General features: G+C 34.9%; 1 protein-coding gene across 7 annotated transcripts in view; it reads left to right on the top strand.

The window, feature by feature from the left end:
- PARG (poly(ADP-ribose) glycohydrolase) overlaps positions 1–24,480 on the top strand; it is a 115,839-nt gene that overhangs the window by 60,175 nt on the left and 31,184 nt on the right. For all 7 annotated transcript variants that reach the window (XM_072739337.1, XM_025989811.2, XM_025989822.2 and 4 more), the window contains exons 10-13: positions 1,508–1,587; positions 5,512–5,572; positions 9,659–9,734; positions 15,667–15,814. In XM_072739337.1, the coding sequence (XP_072595438.1) occupies positions 1,508–1,587; positions 5,512–5,572; positions 9,659–9,734; positions 15,667–15,814 (365 nt within the window). The remainder of the gene's footprint in view (positions 1–1,507; positions 1,588–5,511; positions 5,573–9,658; positions 9,735–15,666; positions 15,815–24,480) is intronic.

Genomic DNA, 24,480 nt, shown 5'->3' with positions numbered 1-24,480 from the left:
TCTTTTTTCTTTCTTCTTTCTCTTTCTTTCTTTCTTTCTTTCTTTCTTTCTTTCTTTCTTTCTTTCTTTCTTTCTTTCTTTCTTTCAGGAGGTCGAAGAGGCAGGGTGGGCAAAGGGAGAGAAAATCTTAAGCAGACTCTATGCCCAGTGTGGGGCCAACTCAGAGCTTGGTCTCACAACCCTGAGATCATGACCTGAGCCAAAATCAAGAGTCAGATGCTTAACCAGCTGAGCCACCCAGGCACCACCATACAGACACTCAAACTATTTTTAAAAATCAGTTCAAAAATAAATAAATAAATAAATAAATAAATAAATAAATAAATAAATAAATAAATAAATAAAAATCAGTTCAATTTTACCTTTTTTTAAAAATCAGTTCAGTTTTAAATTTGTTTAAAATACTTTTCTGACATTAGTATTCTTCTCAGGAAATAAATATTCACACAAATCGTTTTCTCAGAAAATGACCCTGAATATAGAATTTCAGATCATCAAAAACAGGATCATTTGATATCTACATTTACTTCCCTTTTCCTAATTCATTTCAATTTGCCAATAGGATTTTCTTATGGAATTAACTCTTCCCTCTCTGCATAGTTACATAAGCTTGCTTTTCTAATCATGAAAACTTTTACCCATTTTGGCACTTATTAAAAAGGACTTTTACTTGAATGGTTTCTGGTTGTAATGCCAGAGCATATGACTAGAGGCAGATAAATAATACCTCATCATTTATAACTGCAGAATTTCTTTATAATTTTCAAATGCCTTTGGAGAGCTAGATCTCATCCCCAAAGCATGTTTTTATGTTTGAAATCTTTTAGCAAACTCCTTATTTAGGTCATATGCTTCCAAAGCCCTGCTTTTCTTTCCTCAGGATAAATTGCATTATGTGTTACCGTTAACAATGCTATGTCATTTTGAAGAAGACTAAGTAGTGCAAGTCCAGGTTTCTGGAAACTAAATGAAGGCACTGTTTTGGTTATTGTGCAAAGTGTGTATCTGTTTAACTATCAAAGATTGGTCTGTGCCCAAATACTTTGTCATACCTGCTTGTTATTGTCATAACTGCCCACTACCCTCCGTCCCCCAACATAATCGTGTGGATTTTTTTCAGGGACTATTTTTGTTCAGCCATTTAACTACCCAGTAATATTATGAATTATTAGTATTTTCCATTGGGAAAATGATTGAGCATTAACTCGCCGGCCTAATTGACTTTGGAGGACCAGATGGTGCATTTTCCCTGGAGGAAGATAGAGGGAGAAATGTGGTTGTTAGAGAGTGCCATCTGACTCAAACAACTTCTAAGAAGCCTGGTTCTATTTGGTTTTAGTCCTCTCCAGATGCCGTTTGAATCCAGTTTTCCAGGTCTCTGTTATTATAGAATTGCCTTCCCTTGATAGCAATATATTTCGTTGCTAAATATATTTTATTGCCTTAATGTCAGTCATTAAGGCATTTTAAACCCCTTTTTTATTTTCTTTATTTTGTTTTTCTTCAGGTTGTTCGAAGGTCGTTCATCAAGAAAACCAGAGAAGCTTAAAACACTCTTCTGCTACTTTAGAAGAGTCACGGAGAAAAGTAAATTCCTTTCATTCTTAATATAATTTTTATCACTAATTGGGATGGTTCAGATCAAGTGTCAGGTCAGAAACATTTTGTGTTCAAAGTACATCTTCCTGCCCAAACCAAATAATTCAGTATTATAATCTAGATTTTATGCATGTTATATACATTAAATGTGTGCTATAAATACATATGAGTTGTATATACTCTGAAATTAGATCAGTAGAACTTACTTTAATAGGTTTTCATGAGTGAAAAACAGTAAATTAATACTCTGAAAAGAAGGTATATTGTCCAGGAAATATGTTTTGGGTGTTCTTTATTTTAAGAAGCATTGACTACTAACAGTTTATTTGTGGAGGACAGCCAGTTTGTTGCCTTCCTACCATCCTTCTCTTTTGTAGCCCCTTTACACACTTTGTAGAGTTCTTATGAAATAGTGTTATACTTAGTGTTTACAAGTTTGTCTTTTTCTTTTGGACCTTGACCATACTGTTTTTCCAGAGACTAATTGTAACACCTGAGGCAGTGGTAGTAGAGGTCTAACCAGGGCTAGAAATTACCAGCTAATAATAATAATAGATCGGTACTGCTACTCCTACCCTAAGAGCTGAGTGCCCACAGACAAGCTTCTTAACACTTTCAAGCCTCAGTATCCTCATCAGTAAAATAAGAGAATAATGACCAACTACCTCATAGGATAGTTGTAAATGTTAAGTGAGAAGTTACATGAGTGGCCTTTCCTCCAAGTCAATTATAAGGGAAACCAGAACTTCTTAAAGTTTGCTTTTGCTAAATAGAGCAGATCAACTCTGGTCAAGTGAAATGAGTTCCTTTCAATTCTGATCATTCAGGTTGTCAGATTGTCTTAAGTACATCATTGGTTCATTCTAAGGTCAGTTTTCTCATAGCCTTCCTTTAGTGTGTAATCTCACATTACACTTGGCATTTTTTCCTTTTGAAGTTATTGGCACTGAACATTGTTCAGAGTTTTGGAAAGAAGTCTGTTATCAGAATTTTGATATTTAACAGAAAAACCATGCTTCTATGATAGAGGACTACTTACTTGTTAGCTTATTTATTTTTAGTTTTGTTTTCTATACTGAATGAAATAATAAAGGAAATGAAGTCTCATTTGAGTTTATGAGACATAAAGCCAAATTAGGATTTGTTATAATTTGTTGGAAAAATGAGTATTTTTTTTTCTACCTTAAATTTGCTTTGCTAAATAGGATGAATTCTGTTATTATAACTAAGTAATTCAGAGCTTACTTTTCTGTCCTTGGAGTCTTAGTTCTCTAAGAGCTAACTTGCTTAAGTTTTAGGATTTTGTTTACTTTGAGGGAAAATGCTAATGTTTTGTTTTTTCAACTAAAATTTTATAAACCATCATAAATACTAGGAATTAGGCTGAAAAAAATTATAACTAGACATTTTATTTTCTGGCTTTTTCATTGTACCTGGTAATTTAGTTCCTTATGAAATATAATGACACATGTTATAAGTTTTTAGGATGTAAAGTTACAGGCTTAAAGAGGAAATAGTGGAATAAAAGACATTTACAAGCTAATGATGAATTTATATAGAAAGTCTAAAGTCTACTTAATAGAAACTACAGATACCTATTTAAACCATATTACATCAAATCCAGGACATTGTAGAGTGTAAAAAGTGTCATTATGTTATATACTGCAAAGAAGGAAAAAACACTCATGTTGAAGGATCTTAGGAGACCTCTTTTACATAGTTGATATACCAGAGGTCTGTACCTTCAGTCTAAGGATAGATGAGAAATTAACCTGGCTCTGCAAAAAAGGGACAAAAAAGAAACTGCAAGTGTCAGTCTTGGCACTGGCTAGAGAAGATACAAAAAATTTCCTCTGAGAATTTAAACCACTAGCCTCAAGTTTAGAGTCTAAAGTCCTATTACCAGTGTGATCCACAAAAGCCTGCAACAGTGGATTTAATTCACAATGATCTCAGGTTGGTGGTGCTCCCAGATGACTGCAGAAGCAGATGCACATCTCTGGGAAAATTCAACGTTAATTTAGACTAGTGGCAATAGCTAGATACCTTCCATTATGAAAGTTGTATCCCAGTTTCAGAGGCTTATTACCACATGAAAAAAAATGTGCCTTTTAGAATTGATAAAATGATAAAATGTAATTCTGTCAAGACCAACTTTTCGATGTTGTCAAATGTCTTTTTTTTTTTTTTTTTTTTTTTTTATGATAGTCACAGAGAGAGAGAGAGAGAGAGAGAGAGAGGCAGAGACATAGGCAGAGGGAGAAGCAGGCTCCATGCACTGGGAGCCTGATGTGGGATTCGATCCTGGGTCTCCAGGATCGCGCCCTGGGCCAAAGGCAGGCGCCAAACCGCTGTGCCACCCAGGGATCCCTTTATTTTGTATTTTTAATGAGGATCTTGTTGATTTTTAAGGGCTTTTTGAATTATTTTTAGTATAGTTTTAGATAAAATACTTATAGATGGAGTATTTAAAAATTGATAATTCATATGCAGCACATATTGTGATTTTATTAAGGGAAATATTTGATTAACCAAAATAAAATAATCTATTCTAGTATAAAAGTTACCTTTTTATGGAAGAAAGGCAATAAGAATGCCCTCAAGTTCTTTTTGTTTTAATTATATCTAAAGAGCCATGTTCTGTCTTTTTTCTAGCTTTGCTAGTGATATTCATTTATGAATTTCTTTTGGGATCTCCTAGTATATATGAAAGACATTTAATATTCCTGCTAATCTGTTAATTTGCTGAATGATGATACTGACATTAGTTTCTTATTAATAGAATTGCTTCTCTGGTGTTTGAATTGTTTGATCTCTTGTGAGTTTTATATATGTTATCCTTTTGCCTTAGAGAAATTTCTTAAGGAAATCTTAAGAATATTTTATAACCCATATTAACAAAATCCACCCATTAATGTTCTACTGTAACTCCTTCATACGATTTTTTGAGTTGTTACTATTTGTGACTGAGAGCGGAGAAATGTGGAATCATCCAGAAAAATGAAATGATTGTCAGGCTTTCAATGGGACTCTACCAGCATTATCACTAATAGTTTCTGACATATCTCTTTGCTTAAGAGCTTTTTGCTTTCTTTCTTTTTTGCTTTCTTTCTTTTTTTTTTTAAACAGAAGTGGCCTGGCCTTTTTAGTTTGTTCTTTGATTTGAATCAAATTACTTTTGGCCTGCTGATTTATTTGTTGCTTTTGCCCCTAATTAGAAAAAAAAAAAAAAGTAAATCTAACAAAAAAGGATCACATTCCTCTAAAACATACTGCATTTTGATCCCCTTATATCTACTCCTCCTTAAAAACTATGTCATCTTTCTTTTCTAACCTCTTAGAGCACAGTGATTCTTCCTTCCAGCTAAGATGACTTGTAAGTAGAACAATTGCATATCATCTAAGCCCTGGATTTAGCTTTGTCAACTCCAAAGGGCCTGTCAACAATTTTCTTTTTTAATGACAGACATTTTATTTTATTATAAAACATATAAATGTGTATATATTCACCAGTCTTTAGATGTAAGTTTAAGGCTTTTCTCAGAGAAGGAGTAAACATTAAAATTCAAATTCAAATTCGTCTTTATTGTATAAGCTACACTCATTAATGTACCCCTTTTTTTGGTTGAGTTTTTACAAATGTATTCAGTTTAGAAAACTTAACCAATAAGTACCATTGTGCTGTTGTTTATATAGTTTTGTTTTAGTGAGGGCTTACTATTTTATAAAAAGAATTCCTACTGTAAGGATAATACTGTTTTAAATCGGTTTTCTGTTGTATTCCAACACTAAACTTGATATTTTCCAATTAGTTTTATAACCATTGTTAGATCCATTATTTTACCGAATGTATATAATCTTTCCAAAATCAAAACTTCCTTTGGGTTTCTTTTTCTTCTATTGCTTTTGTAGAACCTACTGGCTTGGTGACATTTACAAGACAGAGTCTTGAAGATTTTCCAGAGTGGGAAAGGTAATAGTAATAAAAATAATCGGGAATCTTAGAATTAGAAGGGCTCTTTTACTGTACTAGGATTCTATTTTGCAACTCCTGGAAAGATGGTTTCCCAGACTCTTAATTGCTAGGGAATTTCCTATAAATGATCAATTGATAGCTCTCATTTTGATAGCTCTCATTGTTGGAAAGGTCATGCTGTATGATTCAAAGTCTGCAAGCCTTTGACTTCTACTCTTTGCCTTAGTTTTTTTCTTCTGAAACAAAGTCCTGTTTAGAATTAAGGAGTTTTGTATGAAGACACCACTATTAACTGGAACACCAATATTTAATATTCATCCTTATACTCCTCTTGGTTAGCATATTTGTATTTTATGGCTTTTCATTCTGGAGGACAAGATGGAGGAAATTTTTTTTTGTTAATCTAAAGTGTTAATAGTAAAAAAAAATAAAATAAAATAAAGTGTTAATAGTAATTTTCTAGAATTTGTCTGAGTGACCAGAATTTTGAAGTTTGACTGTTCATGTGTACTATTGGCAGATTTCGTGGAAGTTGCTAATTTACTGAGGTTTTTTTTCCTTATTGTTTATCTGCAAATAACTGAGAAGAATAGTAACCAATCTGAGTTCATGCAGATTTGTAAATTCCTTCATGCCCTAAACTAGTTAATACATTTCCTAATCCAGAGCAGATCCCCAAAGCACTTAAGAATAGATCAACTTTTTCATAGCATATGAGAACATGATCAAATGTACTGTGCATATTTGTGTTTACATTCGTGTTAAGTCTTATTTCTACTTTCTCTTAATTTTTATTTACGGGAGTTAACTTGAGGAAGCACATCTACTTAGGTGGCTTTCCTGTGGTGTTTTTTTATCCATCAAAGATGTTCGCAAGGAGAAAGAAAAACTTACTTTAGGAGGCTAACTGCATGGCTGAGATGATTATCAGTAGAAGGAAGTAGGTAAAAGATTAAACAACTGGAATATAAAAACAAAAACAAAATTGAGTAGAAAGGAAGGGAACATGTATAGCAGTTTGGAGTCTTGGCATATTAGAGATGAAAGGGACCCCAGGAAATCATCTGCTCTAACTGTATCCTAAAAATATCAATCAACTCTATAATACCTGTGATAGGTGACAGACAGCTTCAGTAATGGGAAATGCACCATTTCACCTCAATGTATAAGTTCAAGATATTCCCCTTAACTTTGATAGGCACAATTTAACTTGGTAACTTTTCTAACTTGTTTTATTTCATTGACTTCTGTTCTGTTCTGTTTTAGTGCTTCATAAGTTGGAGAATGTAATTAATCAATTTCTCAGACCCACAGAACCAGAACATGCATTCACTTAAAGAGGGAGGATAAAGAAGAGATGAAAATTGTTGGTGTTCCCAAGAGTATGGGGCTAAATGGGTGCCAGGAACTTAGAGGTTTTTCTGATTTCCAAGTTTCTGCCATGTTACAGTTAACCCAGTGATTATCAGCAAATATCTTAGCTAGGCTTAGTTAATCACAGAGATTCATTATCGTCTGTGTCTTTGATTATGACTGGTATGAAAGATTTGCTGGAGCCAAAAGGGGAGGCCTATCAAGAAGGTGGAGGATACTTTAAGAAAGCTGTCTAGCAATTTCATAATTTTATTGAGTATTATACTCTATGTTGACAGCTTTAGTTAGGAAGAATAGTTGAAGAACAGATGAGATTTCTGTTTTGAAGTCCTGAATGACAAACTAGAGATTTCTGGATCATGCTTCTTTATCTTTTCAGTAGTATCCTCATGGGTGGTCTCCCTTAGCATAAAATGGTTAGGAAAGTAGGATCGAAAAACAAACAAAAAGAAGTTAAAAAAAATCAAACTAGTGTCATAACTTTCTATAAGAGATTTTGAAAGTAATTTTTCTAAAGGTAAAGCATACTGGTTACCTGGCTTCAAATTCTTGATGCTTTATTGCTTGGGCAGGTTACTTAGATGGTTCCTGTGCATTGTTTTCCCGTCTGTTAAAAAGAGATAGTAGTAATAGGGTTGTTGTGAGGATTACATGACTTAATGCAAATGAAGCTCTTAGAACATATACTGAATTGCCTTCTGTTTAAGGCTGTCAGTCTATTGGACAGGAGCTTCTCCAGAAAGGAGAAGCTTACTGAAATTAGGAAGAAAGTAAATCCCAATAAGGTAAATAGCGCTTCCCCAGTTAAATTGTTTTAAAAAATATATAATTGGGGCGCCTGGGTGGCTCAGTCAGCTAAGTATCTGCCTTAGCCTCAGGTCATGATCTCAAATGTGCTGGGATCTAGCCCTGCATCAGGCTCTGCTCAGCAGGGGATCTGCTTCTCCCTCTCTCACTCTGTGTGCACGCTCTCTCTTTCAAATGAAAAAATAAAATCTTTAAAAATGTGTATATATATATATATATATATATATATATATACACACACACACATATATATATATCATTGTTTTAAAAAATATATCATTCCCTCCCCAAAAATGAATGCAACCCTTATATAAGTTAGGTATTTGGATCTCATCTGTTATTTATATTTTTTATTAAGTAAGTAATCGGGGAAAATCTATTACTGAAAAATGCCCTCACCAAATACTGTTAATAAAATGCAATTGGTTTTTAAATATAATGTAAGCCAGGTAAACACTGTAAGGGAGGAAAAACTTTTTTCTCAAACCAGTCAGGATCTGAAAATTAAAAGGACAAAGACTGATTAACAGGAGACAAACAGAAATTTATTATTTTTTTAAGATTTTATTTATTCATGAGAGACACAAAGAGAGAGGCATAGACATAGGCAGAGGGAGAAGCTGGCTCCATGCAGGAAGGCCGATGTGGGATTCAATCCTAGGACTCCAGGATTACACCCTGAGCTGAAGGCAGATGCGCTTAACCGCTGAGCCACCCAGGCATCCCAGCACACAGATTTATTTGATGTAAATTTTTCATGTCACAGGAGCCTTCTTAAGGAAATGAAGGCCCAAAGAAATAGACCCACGTACTTTTATGTCAGATTCAGTGAAGAGTGGACATCTTTGTGGAATATGACAGATTAAGAAGTATGAGGTAATTGTAGTTATCTGGGGAAAACTTAGCAAGGCCTGTTTGTTAGAATTCTTGGCATCCTTTCTTCTTCAGAGATAGGAATATTCCTTTCCTCCAAATACAGAGTGGACACCTTGCACATGAGGGTCTTATTACATGTAGGGAAGAACTGTGCGGAGGGGAGGAGGTCATAGTGACCCTGCTGCTTCTGCTGTTTTCTCAAACTTAATTAATCTTAAGGTATTTGATATCCCATGGTGCCACATTTTGCGGTAGCATGTTAGTGACCATGGTGTATGAAAGCGAAAGAAAATAATTGTGACTTAACAGGTACTAGATTAATTCATCAGTTTTATTAACATAAAAGTACCATAGATCAGATTTCTGTGGCCTGTATTTTCATCAAGATATTGCCACCACATACACTCATACACTCATGTTTATCAAACTACTGAAAATAGACCCGATCTCAATATCATATATGATTTATTGCCGAAGTTTTTTTTTATTTTTCTTCAGGTGTCAACTGTAGGATAATAAAATTGCATAGATCTTAATTTTGTTTTTATATTTTGAGACTTTTTCAACTCTTTTTTTTTTAAAGATTTTATTTATTTATTCATAGAGATGCAGAGAGAGAGAGAGAGAGAGGCAGAGACACAGGCAGAGGGAGAAGCAGGCTCCATGCAGAGAGCCTGACGTGGGACTCGATGCAGGGTCTCCAGATCACGCCCTGGGCTGCAGGCGGCGCTAAACCGCTGCGCCACCGGGGCTTCCCGACTTTTTCAACTCTTGAAGAGAAACATTTTATAGGAAAAAATATGGATTTCAAAACAGCATGTTATCTCATTTTAATTTAAATATGTATGTTTAGTATTTGAATAAGAAAAAGTTTGGGAGAACCTATACCAAAAACGTTAACCAGGCATATGTTTCTGGCTTTTAAGATTCGTAATGGTTTTAATATTTCTTCTGTAGTTATGTATATTTTCACATTTTTCCTTAGTGAAGTTCATTAAAAGTAAAGGATTATCTTTTAAATTGTAGATGTGAAAAACCCCTGACTCGATTGCATGTCACTTATGAAGGTACCATAGAAGGAAATGGTCAAGGCATGCTACAGGTAGGTGAATCACAACAGTGTGCTGTTTGGGACTTACTCTTGTCAAGCTTCTGACAGCAAAGGAAGTTTGAAAACCTGTTTATTTCTCTCCTAAACTGATTTAATGCAAAGAAGCATGATAGCAGAATGGAGAAAAACGCCAAACAGATCATTTTGACAGTCTTGGTAATACTGTTATTTGCCAGTGTATGCTGTTTCTTAACGTGCGCCTCTTTAAAAAGCCTTTGACAGAAAACTTTAAGATCTGGGCAACATCAGGTTTCTTAGTTCAGACATTGATTGTAGATTGACAGTGGAGGAAGTTCCCTGGGTATGGTCTTGACAGCTATCACCAAGCAGTTTTGTTCTTTTTCTTTAAAGGCTCTTTCTCTGCTCCAAATGATGACCAGCTTGAAATGTTTTTCTGCCACCAACCTTGTTTAGGTCTTAGGAGACAGATGTCTAAAAGATTGATAAGAAAGTCCTCTCTCCCATACGTAACAGCTTTAGGCACATGAGCCAACTCTGCTTGGTGTCCTTTACCTGTTTCAGAGCAGGTAATTTTGTCCATGTCTTGATCTTTGTTATTAATCTGTGTTACTACCTTTATTTTAAATATATATATTTTTGGAAAAAGGAGTTAACAAATAAAACACCCTATGTATCTAGCTAAATTGTTGTGTCACTTAACCTGAATACATGCTTTTCTTTTTCTTTATACTGATTTTTTTGAAAAATCACTAATCAGAGACAAAATGTAGTGATTTGTGTTCTTATCCAGTTTATAAGAGCATTGTAATCTCAGTTTTCTTTGAAAGATGTTGTACATCATTTCACTTATACTGGAAATTGCTGATTTTTCTTCTTAGATCCTTATTTGATGCTTATATTGGGTCAGAAGCTAAATCAGTTTCCTGAGAACGGACTAACTGTTTGAATAACTATGTATACTGTAAAATAACTAGACTGACTTGCGTTTGGCTAGTTATTATATATTTATGCTCTCAGTACTTAATGAAACAGATTCTTTTTAGAATGGCCTCTTAAAAGACATATTAATAATTAAAATCTTCAAAGGGGCAAACCATGTTTTGTTTTAAATCCTTCTCTCTCACTAATTTTTTGAGATTATAAACATTTAGATACTGGATTAACATGTGGTACTTAAATTTTTTTTTCTTAAATTTTTTTTAATTTGTATTTAATCATTACTTTTTCTTAAATAAACAGTAATTTTGAAATATGCTTAAAATCTGTTCTAAATGAATGTTACTTTTTTCCCCCACATTTCTATCTTGATGACGTTCTTTTCTACAATAAAGTTTTAGATTAACTGAGGGAGTCTTAATACACATGAAATAAACAAAGCTACTGCTAGTTAGCACCACAGGAATGCTGACCTTTCATCACAATACAATCAGCAAGTAATTATTTAGCAACATTCAAGATTGAGATTCTTCCCACTTTTCTGGAATATATTATAGACGAAATGTGAAACTTCAGTAGATTAAAAGAATACCATAAAGGCTTCTATTAATTATTCTCCCTATACATGCCACATATCCCCAGGAGATCGGGGAATATTATATTGCAGTATTACAAAGCTCCTTGTGTAGCATATAAATTACATTATGCTGAATGGCAACAACAAAACCTCTCTAAGGATTGTTACCATTTCTCCTTTTCGTAAAGTTATAATTCAGAAACTGAGCAATCTGAACAAGTAGCTTTAAAGTAAAGTAAGTTGAAAATGGCTAAAAATATAGAAGCCCTCATATGCTTGTTTTCATGTGCTAGAACAGATTTCTTACCTGTAATAGAGAGCCTTTTATTAAGAACTTTTTAAAGTAGTAGACAGTTTTTTCTAAAAGATCCCTGCCTTCAGAGGCGTATTGAGTTTAGTATAATGTATTTATTTCTATGCATACCTTTCAAATAATAAATTTTGGCCTTTTATTCAAAGAATGAATAATAGTATGCACATTGAATATATTTCATTTATCATTACCAAGTTGTACATAAGTTGGATAGAACTTACCTTTTTATTTTAATTGTGTACCATGTTCCAGTAAAAATTAAGTTTCATTGATCTTAAACCTTGTTTGTTTCTCATTTGTATTCACAATACTGTTATGCTTAGCTAATCTTTTGATTTTCAAGTGCTGTCCATTTTGACTTTTTGCTAGGTCTCTCATTCCTTCACTTTTTTTCCCCCTGACCTGTTTGAGGCCCTAGTAATTCTTGTCTGAACTATTCAATAGTCACCTAACCAGACTCTGTGCTTTCAATTTTACTCCTCTCCAACTCATTCTTTCAACTCTAGCCTAAATTATCGTTCTAAAACACAGGTCTAGTTGTACCTTTTCTTTTTTTTTTTCTTTTTTTTTCTTTTTTTTTTTAGTTGTACCTTTTCTTTTTAGAATTCCAAGAACCTTCAAAATTAAGTAAAACTTTCCTTGACCCCAGAATACCTCATCAGCAACTATAATCCTTTACATACTCTACATTGCAGACAGGCATGAGGTATCTACCTACCACTGTCTTTCATATAGCTCTGCACAGTTGTTTTTTTGCCATGTCCTTGTGCAGTTATTTCCTCTGCCTGAATGTCAGCAAAATCTAAAATGAATGCCATATCCCGTTGCTCCAGTTTTAGTTAATTGTATTATTTGGGAATGATCTAATACATTCTAGTGGGTTCTTTAATAATCATCTTATTCTGCTTATGTGCTGGGATCTCAAGATTACAGATGCTGTGAAGTCAAGGCTCACTTCATATTCATCTTTGTATCACATGGTTCTCAGCACAATATTCAGTTGATCTTTGTTGGACATTTTAAGCCATGAATCACCCAGTGCATAATGAACTTATATATTGTAAGCAACTAATTCTAATCAATGGACTAGGTTAGCCAAAATTCTTTTTCTTTTCTTCTTTTTTTTTTAAGATTTTACTTATTTATTCATGAGAGACACAGAGAGAGAGGCAGAGACACAGACAGAGAAACAGGCTCCTCACAGGGAGCCTGATACGGGACTCAATCCCCGGACCGAGATCATGCCCCTGAGCCAAAGGCAGATGCTCAACTACTGAACTACCCCCAGGCATCCCTAAAATTATTTTTCTATATATACTAAAGAGTTACTCTTTTTTTATTTTTTTTTAAAGATTTTATTTATCTATTCATGAGAGACACAGAGAGAGAGAAAGAGGCAGAGACACAGGCAGAGGGAGAAGCAGGCTCCATGCAGGAAGCCTGATGTGGGACTTGATCCCGGGTCTCCAGGATCAGGCCCTGGGCTGAAGGCGGCGCTAAGCCACTCGGGCTGCTCGAGTTACTCTCTTTTTAAATGTGATTTAGTATGCCAGAGTATAAAATATATATGATTCTCTGTGATAACTCATTTCAAGAACTTATCCAGTCATATATTCAGTGTTTTTGAAGTTCTTCTCTAATGAAAGAAGACTATATCAAAAGATTCGTATTCTTGTTTTACTCTTCTGTAAAATACGCCTCAAATTACCATTTAGTATCATAATTGCTTTAGAGAACGCAAGTTTTAAGGAATCTTGTATTTGACAATAGTCTGAAAGTATATGTAAAATAATAGAAAAAAATATATATTAGTCTCTGCCCCTGGTTCTTTGCACAGAGGTCCTAAAACCCTTGTAATATCCTAACTGATAAGTGTACTGGGAGCATCTTTTGTTCTAATATTTGGTCTTTGACCCTGATTCCTGAAACAGAGCTCCTAAATTCTTTGGAATTTCCTAGGTTACAGGAATGTTTTATTCTGATGAGATGACTCTTGGTGGAGTTCCTGCATAGCTTCAGGATGGGGACTAATCACCAAAAGGATTAAGCCATGATTAGAGGTTTGGAACTTTCCACCATAATCCCCAACTTCTGAGAAAGGGAGAGGGACTGAAAACTGTGTTAATGATTGATCATCCTTAAGTGATGAAGCTTCTACAAAACCTCAAAAGTGCAGGATTCAGAGCTTCCAGGTTAGTGAGCATGTGGAAGTGTTAGGAAAGTACCTTGTCCAGAAAGGTGTGGAAGCTCTATACCTCTTCCTACTTACCATGCCCTATATATCACTTCATTTGTTTGTTCATCTATATCCTTTATTATATCCTTTTTAAGAAATCAATAAACTTAAGTGTTACCCTGAGTTTTGTGAGCTGATCTATCAAGCCACAGGAGCAGGTCATAGGAATTTCAACTTATAGCTGGTCAACTAGAAGTATAGTTGACAATTTGGGACTTGCAGTTGCTGACTGAAGTGGGACAGTCTTGTGGGACTGAATCCTTAGCCTGTGGGATCTGATGCGAATCCTGGTAGATAGTGTCAGAACTGAATTGAATTATAGGACCCCCAGCAGGTGTTTCAGAATTGCTTGATGTGTGGAAACCCACATGTCTGGTGTAGAAGTATTATGAGTGTGGTAGTGTAAGAGTAAAGGAGAGACACAAGAGTATTTCTTTATATACAGTATATAAGCCTCTCTTACATTACTTGCTAAATTCTTTTTATGTGTATATGGCTATGTATGTATACAAGGTGTTGTGCATGTGTGTAACCTAACTCCTTGAATACAAAAATCTATGGCAAAGCTGGAATCTATTTCTTACATATTGTTCCATAGAGCTTAGCATAGTGTTGAACACATTGGAGTGCTTAGTAGGTTTAAGACAAACGATGCTGAGTTTGCTTTTTCTTGAGGATTGTGTGATTCATCTTCATTAATAGGAATTTGAGGATCCCATTATAATATAGTACTCCTCAGAAAGCTTATGCATAATTTTAACTAAATTTGAAATATTAGTTGAATCTTTGTTTTTAAGTTTTTATTAAAATTCCAGTTAACATACAGTGGAATGTTACTTTTAACTGTATAATTTAGTGTTTCAACCCTTAAGTACAACACCCTATGCTCATCACAAGTGCACTCCTTTTTTTTTTTTAACAAGTGCACTCCTTAATCCCCATCACCTATGTAACCTATCCCCACCCTACCCCACCACCACCACCACCACCTCCCCTCTGGTAGTCATCAGTTTGTTCTCTATAGTTAAGAGTCTGTTTCTTGGTTTACTGCTTTCTTTTTACCCCCTATGATTAATTGTTTTGTTTCTTAAATTCCACATGAGTGAAATCATACGGTATGGGTCTTTTTCTGACTTATTTTGCTTAGCATAATACTGTCTAGTTCCATCTACATTGTTGCAAATGGCAAGATTTCATTCTTTTTTATGGCTGGGTAGTATTCCAGTTTGTTTATATACACACACATACACACCCCACTCTTCTTTATCCATTTATCAATTGATGGACATTTGAGCTCTTTCCATAAACATGTGCTCTGATGTTTATATAGCAGCATTATCAGCAATAGCCAAATTATGAATCTTTGTTGTTCAAAAAGGTTTTCTGTTTTCATTTTTTTCTTTAGATATATTTAAAAAATAGTCTAATGTTTACGCAGTTTGGGATTTGCAACTGAATTTAGGGTGAAATTTCCATCTCTGTAGTCTTTCACAGAAGAAAAAGATTACCCAAAAAAGAGCAGTTACTAAGTTTTTCAGTTCTTTTAGGATAAATGTTTGGTTGCCATATCCTATACAAAAGATAAGATTATATTAAAGTCGTAAGAAATCCATAAATGGAAATTGAATAGTGAATGGTGTAGAAATGATCTTGAAACCTTTCCAAATAAAGTTTCCTTTGATTTGTGGTCCTTGGACTACATACAAGGTTTGTAAACTACAAGTTTGTTAATTACAGTGAGATGGAAAGAGTGCAGTCAACCACAATCTTTTCTTCCTGGGAAGATTACTAATTTGGGGATTGATTTATATGGGAAATGAAAGGAAGAGGGAGAGCACTTCTTTATCACATATGTGGGTATTAGATCATCATTTGACATGCCATATTTTAACCCAAACAGGTGGATTTTGCAAACCGTTTTGTTGGAGGTGGTGTAACCAGTGCAGGACTTGTGCAAGAAGAAATCCGCTTTTTAATCAACCCTGAGTTAATTGTTTCGCGGCTCTTCACTGAGGTGCTGGATCACAATGAATGTCTTATCATTACAGGTTAGTTTTGGAAGTCTGTATGATAGAGTAGTTTTCCTCATCTATGAGTATCTATCATGAAGACTACAGGCTACCCAGATATAGCTATTTTCCACCATGGGCATTAGTCCTGGTATTTTTTTTTTTTTTTTTAAGATTTCATTTATTCATGAGAGACACAGAGACAGAGAAAGGCAGAGACACAGGCAGAGGGAGAAGCAGGCTCCATGCAGGGAGCCCGATGTGGGACTTGATCTCCGGTCTCAAGGATCACGCCCTGGGCTGAAGGTGGCGCTAAACCACTGAGCCACCTGGGCTGCCCATAGTCCTGGTATTTTTAGTGATTAATTTATTCTTGGCTTTTTCAAATTATTACAGTTCTATTTATTCCCACCTTTTCTTTCTTGGCTTCTTTATCTGAGGAACAAGGGTTAAAACTATTTATTTACCTCCCAGTTTGAAATTTTATGACATAATGTCCATAAGAAGAGGATAGTGATATGTCTTTGAGCATGTATTCTATTATTATTCTTCCATCATGTTTCCATAGTGCTTCATTATACTTCAATATGAAGACCTATATAAGTAAAAAAGCACAGTTACAGTAGTCCATCAGCATAACAGAGAGCTTTTATAGAAGAGAAGTAAATCAGTAACCTTATGTTTACCCTAATTTCTAATCCTAAGAGAAATAGTATGATGATCTGAGTGGCTTTTCTTGATTTAAATTAATATGGGATGAAGAGAGAGGGAAATATAGTCAAATTTATATTTTAGGTCTATTTTTGAGGTTTAATTTTTTTATTTAAGTTTTTTTGTTGCTTGAGATAATGCTCTGTCACTGTATTTTTTGTGAATGAGCTACCAAAAACTAGTAATTAACTCATAGCTCTTAAGAAATTCTTAATCAGCCACCATAGGAAAGTTAATCCTTTTATTCAGGTAACATTCCCACATAAAAGCCATAATCAGTCATCTGCTGCTGCTACTTTTTTCTTTCTCCAAAGGACAATTTATTTCCTTTTTGAATCTGTTGCTACTTTGAGATTAGTGTAGGAGACTAGACCCTCACCTCGGTTGGAGAATTTGGTTGATTGTTATTCTAAAAAATTACAATGAGAGAAAAACCATCCCTTATAAGTTGTATCAAATTTATACTAATTTAACCTCCAAAGAAGTACATGCTAGGACTAAGACTCTGAGATCTAATCTTGAAGCTACTGTCTTTGCTTCAGTTATATTTGTAGGCAACCTTCAGGAGAGTATCTAAATTTTGTTGCTTATGTTTTACTTTTAAGATTTTCTCTTTGTCTTTGAATAGTTTGATTATGATGTGTTTAGGATCTCTTTGATTTTATCCTATTTGGAGTTCATTGAGCTACTTGAATGTTTAGATAAATTTGGTAAATTTTTGACCAGTATTTCTTTAAGTATTCTTTGTCCCTTTTTTTTCTGCTTCTTCTGGGAATTCCATTATACATATGTTGATACATTTGATGATGTCCTATTGGCCTCTGAAGCTCTGTTCATTTTTCTTCATTCTCTATTCTTTCTGTTCTTTGGACAGGATAATCTCAATTGACCTATCTTCAAGTGTACTGATTCTTTCTTCTGCTTGCTCTAATCTGCTTTTGAATCCCTCTACTGAAATTTTTATTTCAGTTACTATACTTTTCAACTCCAGAATTTGTTTGGTTCTTTTTTTTTTTTTTTAAGATTTTATGTATTCATTTGAGAGAGAGAGAGAAAGCACACACATGAGCAGATAGTCACACAGAGAGAGAGAGAGAGAGGCAGAGACATAGGCTGAGGGAGAAGAAGGCTCCATGCACTGGGAGCCCGACGTGAGATTCGATCCCGGGTCTCCAGGATCGCGCCCTGGGCCAAAGGCAGGCGCTAAACCGCTGCGCCACCCAGGGATCCTCAGATAATTTCTCTTTTTTGAGATTTTCTATTCGTGAGGCATTGTTTGCATACTTTAATTTAGTTCTTTAGATATAATTTTCTTTAGTTCTTTGAACATCTTTAAAATACCTAATATAATGTCTTTATTTAGTAAGTCTAACACCTGGACTCCTCAGGTACAGTTATAGCTGACTACTTTTTTTTGCCTGAGTATGGCCCTACATTCTCTTTTCTTTGCATATCTCAATTTTTTTGTTGAAAACTGGGTATTTTAATAATGTAGCAACTCTCAGAATCAGATTTTCCCCTTCCCCCAGAGTTTGTTTTTGTTGCTGTTTGCTATTGTTATTTAATGACTTTCCTAAACTAATTCTGTAAAGTCTGTATTCTTTTTCGTATATAGCCATTAAAGTCTCTGCTTGTTTAGGTTGGTGGTTAGCTAATGATTGAACTGTGATTACTTTAAATGCTTGGAACCAACAAGTCAGTCTTTTCTGAAGAGCTCTATATACACATTGGGGCTCACCTTCAGCACTCTACCAGGCCATTGACACTTGCTTTCTGCTTGCACTTGACACTTTATTTCTTGCTTGCACAGAGCCTCAAGGTCAGGAGTGAGCTTAAGACATTCTAAAGGTCTTTGGTGAGTATGTATACAGCCATGGTCACACATGTAGTCTTTTGGATTCTTGGAGATACTAAGAACTTTTTAAAGCCCCTTATAGATAGCTCATTCCTCACCTTTTCCTTTGAAACCTTTTGGTTTGGAATGCCTGGGTTGCTCAGCAGTTGGAGGTCTGCCTTCAACTCAGGATGTGATCCCAGAGTTCCAGGATCAAGTTCCACATCGGGCTCCTTGTGGGGACCTTGCTTCTCCCTCTGCCTATGTCTCTTCCTTCTCTCTGTGTCTCTCATGAATTAAAAAAAATAAAAATAAAAATCTTTAAAAAAAAAAAAAAAGAAAAGAAAAAAAAAAAAGAAAAGAAACTTTTTGGTTAGCCTATCATTTGCCCTAATTGATGTCAACTGCCTTAGGTAGCTATACTAAGCAATTGCCTGCAATTGTTTTCAACAAACACCCCTGAGGATTAAGCTTTTTGCATGGGTTAAGCTCCAAGTCAGGTCAAATAAAGACAGCCTTACAAGGGAGGTCTTTTAGGGAGCCACCAGGCAGGTCAAATGATAACAGTTCTCAGAGAATGGGGCTTTGAAGGAGCTTCATTTCTCTTTTGACCCCTTTTGTGGTTTTTACTGTGATTGCAAACTTGGTTTTTAAGGCAACTCTAGAGTTCAGGAGAGTGGAATAAGATTAGGGAGAGTTAAAATGTTACAAAACTCTATTTTTACCAAGATTCAGTCAATTTTTCCTTAATGAACTCTTCTCAGACTGCTCAAGCCTTTGGTTAATTCCCACAGTTCAGAAGAAGTTGTTTCTCACAATTTTTGCCAGTGTTCTCATTGCTTTTATGGAACAGAAAATTTTCAGAGGTTTTTACTTAATCATTTTTACTAATGCACCCTTATCTTTTGTAAGTGCTTGTTGGTTTATTTTTTTTTAATTTTTTTTAATTTTATTTTTTTTAAAGATTTTATTTATTTATTCCTGAGATAGAGAGAGAAAGAGAGGCAGAGACACAGGCAGAGGGAGAAGCAGGCTCCATGCAAGGAGCCCAATGTGGGACTCGATCCCAGGTCTCCAGGATCACACCCTGGGCTAAAGGCAGCGCTAAACCGCTGAGCCACTGGGGCTGCCCTGCTTGTTGGTTTAAAAAAAAAGACGTTCAACAAGTCATTCCACATTATTTGGATATCTTATTATTTCTTATAATATCCCTGTGATTCTGCTCTTCTGGTGATGTAAGGCAAATTGTTAATTTTCTAAGTTTATGTAGGAAATTAAGAATGGAACCCCAGCAAAGGAATTTCCTCTTGGATAGAGCCTCACCTATTTGAAGTTAATAACTGAAATATTTCATCCAGAATTCTGAGGTTGTGATCCAGATTATACCAAAATATAAAGATAAAACCCTTCTGTTTTCACTGTTGTCTCAACTCACTTATTGGTCTTCTGTTTGCAGTTATTATTTGTTATGTGTGCAGATAGGAAGGATGCCATTAGAAGATATTAGGGGAAAAGAAAGTGCCAGGGATTGCAGAATAAAAGAAATTAAACGGTCATATATTGGGCCAATAGATACTTTGAATAGGAGTTTTATAATGTTTTAGAGAGCTCTAAAGGTCTGGAATGTGACTGTTTCCAGCATTTGGGTGTTATCAAATAATACTTCAGAAGATTTTTAATTTTTAGTAGCTAAAGCTAGATTTGAACTAAAAACTCAGAACAAAATATCTCATGAGTTTTAAAGATGAGTTTATATCCTTAAAATAAAAAACTTGGTAGAATGCTGAGCATTTAAACTCAAAACTAATTTGTTTCATCTGTTTCATTTCATTTTTACTAGGAAAGTAGCAGGTCTCTTATTGTGTGCCATTAGTTTTTTTGTAAATAAAAGATGTAATTTTCCTGGGAATAGTGAAAGGAAAACATGAGGATTTGTTTCTTGTTTTAAAGATAGCTTATCCCCAGTCTAAAAAAAAAAGATCACTATGGAGTTATGTCTGTTCTCTACCTTACCTATAAGTTATTGTAAAATGAATGGAAAATTGTAAATCCATGACTCACCTTCACTTCTATAATTACTTCAGGCTAGGGACATCCGGGGTGACTTTTAACTCTATATTTTTCCCCACATCCACTTAACTCTGTAATAGTGCCTTCTAATTAATATCTGTGATGTGATGTTCCCTTAATGGAAATGGCCATTTCATCATCTGTTTGCTGTTGGATTTCTGCCATCTCCCTTCTTAGGAGACTCTTAACCATGCAGTGCAATCTATCTGCCTGATCAATTCCATTCCTTCAATGATTCATCCAGGCTCAATGAGCTAATGGCTGTGACTATGCTGCCTGAATCTGTAGAAGAGTTTGAGAAATTAGAAATAAATTAAATTTATCATCATTGTGGGACATCTGGTTGGCATCAAACTTTGAAATTAATATGAAACAGGTCATGGAAAAGGCAAATACTTTTATCCAGATAGTGTCATCCCTCTCTTTGTTGTGATCCTCCCTGGAGGCAGAGCCATGTGGTAAAACCTCTTGGTATATATAGATAGAAAGAAACTCCAGTCTTCCTCATCTCCTCCCCCCCCCCCACCCCTTTCTCATGTTTTTCTATATCATCCAGGAAAAAACTTTAATACCAAGGGGTGTTACCATGGTTCTAGGAGTTTTATTGTTTCTGTGTGGTGATCACTTAAAGCGATGCCTAGACATGAAACTTACTGAGCAAAATGTTAGTACATTTAATATAAAACCTGCCCTCCAGTGAATCAGATCATCCCAGACATCATAGATCCTTATATCTTTTGTGAATGTCAGCAGATTAGATAGAGAATTAAAAAGTGTACAGACACCACTGCTTATCGTATTGATAATTTTTATAGTGCAAAAACACTAAAGGTTCATTACTCCAAAAAAACAACCCATTGCCAACTAAAAGATACCAGCTCACTGGGGAATACCCAAATTCAATTGGAGTTTAGCTTTTCTCCATTTTTCTTAATCATGGGAATGAAAGTCAAGAGTGTTTTATCTTATGAATAATCATCAGTAGTATGAATGCTACTAATAAAAGGAGAGTAGATGGCTTTGCTTTTATACAAACCTTATTTCCAAGGGTACAACCCATTGGTACATAGAAATTTTTTTTTTGTACATAGAATTTTTTTAATCCCCAAATATTTTTTCTTAAATTCATCATAAACTTTCATTACTAGTAAGAGAAAATAGGAACATTTCTTATCACTAAATCTAAAAACTCATTAATGTGTCACAAACTTTTGCAAAGATTTTAATGGGTTCCTTCTAGTTTTTCCCTTAAGGGAAGATTTGACTTTGAGCATGAAATCTTATAGGCTGTGTTTACAGAGAGGTATCACAAAGGTCATTCAGTCTTCTGTCTCTTGTTTGCTATTACCACTATTAACCTTTGTATTTTCATCATAGTTTATCAATATATTTGAATTCATTTATTTATTTATTTATAAAGATTTTATTGATTTATTCATGAGAGACACAGAAAGAGAGAGAAAGGTAGAGACACAGGCAGAGGGAGAAGCAGGCTTCCCGCAGGAGCCCTATGTGGAACTGGATCCTGGATCCCAGAATCACGCCCTGAGCCGAAGGCAGACACTTAACCGCTGAGCCACCCAGGCATCCCAATATATTTTAATTTAAAACAAGAATATCTTTTTCAGAAGAGCCAGTTTGACGTACTTTTGAAAGATATCTACTCTGAAAACCCAGGATTTAATTTGTTTAGAGCAAAAGCATCTGTGTGTGCATTTTAGATTTCCCATACTTGAGGAAATTAATCTCATTTCTCTTAGGAAAGACTAAAACCATCCTAAGCTAAAATAGAAACATGATCATTGCTATTTTTTATTTTTCAACCACTTTTCTCTGAAAAGGTATTTGTTTTCATAGTTAAGAGATCAGAGTAGGCAGTTTTGTTTTGTTTTGCTTTTTTATAAATAATTAAAATGAAGCTTGTCCACTGCTGGCAGAAAATAGAAAGGAACAGGACTATTCCTGACTATCTTTATTTCTAGTCAGGTCACTAGACCAGGTTGCTTTTAAACCTCACATAAATGAAATCATGTATCTTTGGTTTCTCCACCTCCCTTTAAGGTAAGTCTGATGACACCAACACTAACCACTTTATGGTTTTGAAGACTTTTAAATTCTTTTTCTGTGGCTTTCCGAGTAATTCTATGAAGTTAACAAGATAAGAATTATTAACAAGCCTGATTTTCAGATGATGAAATAAAGTCCACTGAGAGATTTGGTTATTTAAGGATTCACTTTGGGTCCCTCATGTCTCCTAATCTCAGTATGGTGCTCCTTTTTACCATGCCAGGCTGTCTTTATAAATGTGAATTTTTTTTATGTGTCAGCCATATAGTACTTTCAGATTAAGTCTTTCTGGAATTATAATTTTAACCTCAGTTAATACAATGTTCTCCCTGTTTCGCTTGTTAATTATTACGTTTATGCAGCAAGTACTTAATTGCTTCTACAGTCTTTTGTTTTCAGTAGGCTCCACATCCAATGTGGGGCTCGAGCTTATGACCCAGAGATCAACAGTTGCATGCTCTACCAACTGAGCCACCAGGCACCCCCTGCATCTGTATTCTTGTGTTAGAAAATGCTGATGTAGGCACGTATGTTAATGACTTATAATCCCTTTCTTGAGAAGCTGGCAGTCTAGTGAGATAGTTGTGTTTTTAAAACAGCTTTATTGAGATTTAATTGACATCATAAACTGTATATTTAAGTGTATAGTTAGGTAAGTTTTGACATGTGACTACATACATGAAACCATCTTTTGCCAATGTTTTAATTGGGTTATTTTTTTATTATTATTGAGTTTTGAAAATGTTTTATATACTTTGGATACAGGTCTTTTATCAGATGTGGTGTATCTTTTTATCATATGTGGTACATCTTTTCATGATCTTAACAGTGACTTGTTTTTATTCTTTGTTTTGTTAGTTGTAGCTTTATAATGATTCTTGAAATCAGGTAGTGTGAGCCCTCCAACTTTGTTCTTCAGAGTTGTTTTGGTGAATTTTAGAATCAGTTTGTCAATCCAAAAAGCTTGCTGGAATTTTAATTAAGACTGCTTTGAGGGATCCCTGGGTGGCACAGCGGTTTGGCGCCTGCCTTTGGCCCAGGGCGCGATCCTGGATACCCGGGATCGAGTCCCACATCGGGCTCCCGGTGCATGGAGCCTGCTTCTCCTTCTGCCTGTGTCTCTGCCTCTCTCTCTCTCTGTGACTATCATAAAAAAAAAAAAAAAAAAAAGACTGCTTTGAATCCATAGATCAATTTGGGGAGAATTAACATCTTAACAGTATTTAGTCTTTGACACATGAATGAGAGATCTCTGTTTATGGAAGTTATCTTTAATTTCTCACAGTAATATGTTATACTTTTCACTGTATATTTCTTTTATATTTGCTTAGGTCTATCCCTAAATATTTCTTTTAAGATTTTATTTATTTATTCATGAGAGACACACAGAGAGAAGCAGAAGCATAGGTAGAGGGAGAAGCAGCCTCTATGCAGGGAGCCTGATGTGAGCCTCAATCCTGGATCCTGGGATCATGCCCTAAACCAAAGGCAGAGGCTCAACCGCTAAGCCACCCAGGCGTCCCTATCCCTAAGTATTTCATATTTTTTGTTGTAATTGTAAATGTATTCTTTAAATTCCAGTTTCTGATCATTCATTGCTACAATGTAGAAATATAACTGACTTTTTTTTTCTGAATGTTTCTTTGTAACTAGATACAGTTTATTCATTTTGGCAGGAATCCCACCGAATCTATGTGTCCTGCTCTAGTTTATCTTTTGAGGGGAATAGTAATACCACTTTGTCCCAGTGTTTGTGATATTAAGTATCATGACCTGGTTAAGGTAGGATCTGCGAAGTTTATACTCTTTATGCCTCTTCTCTTCTTTTTCTGTCTTTCCCCTTTCTTTTCTTTTCTTTTCTTTTCTTTTCTTTTTTCTTTTCCTTTTCTCTTCTTTTCTTTTCTTTTCTTTCTTTTCTTTTCTTTTCTTTCTCATTATTGCAGTGGCAAGGACTTCACTACAGTGTTGAATTAGGTGGAATGTTTTCATCACTGAGTATGAAGTTAGTTGTAAGTTTTTATGT

This window comes from Vulpes vulpes, chromosome 15 (assembly GCF_048418805.1).
Source record: "Vulpes vulpes isolate BD-2025 chromosome 15, VulVul3, whole genome shotgun sequence".
In the NCBI taxonomy this organism is placed as follows: Eukaryota; Metazoa; Chordata; class Mammalia; order Carnivora; family Canidae; genus Vulpes; species Vulpes vulpes.
The sequence above is the reverse complement of the archived record's forward strand: the minus strand, read 5'-3'. Positions and strand labels throughout refer to the sequence as shown.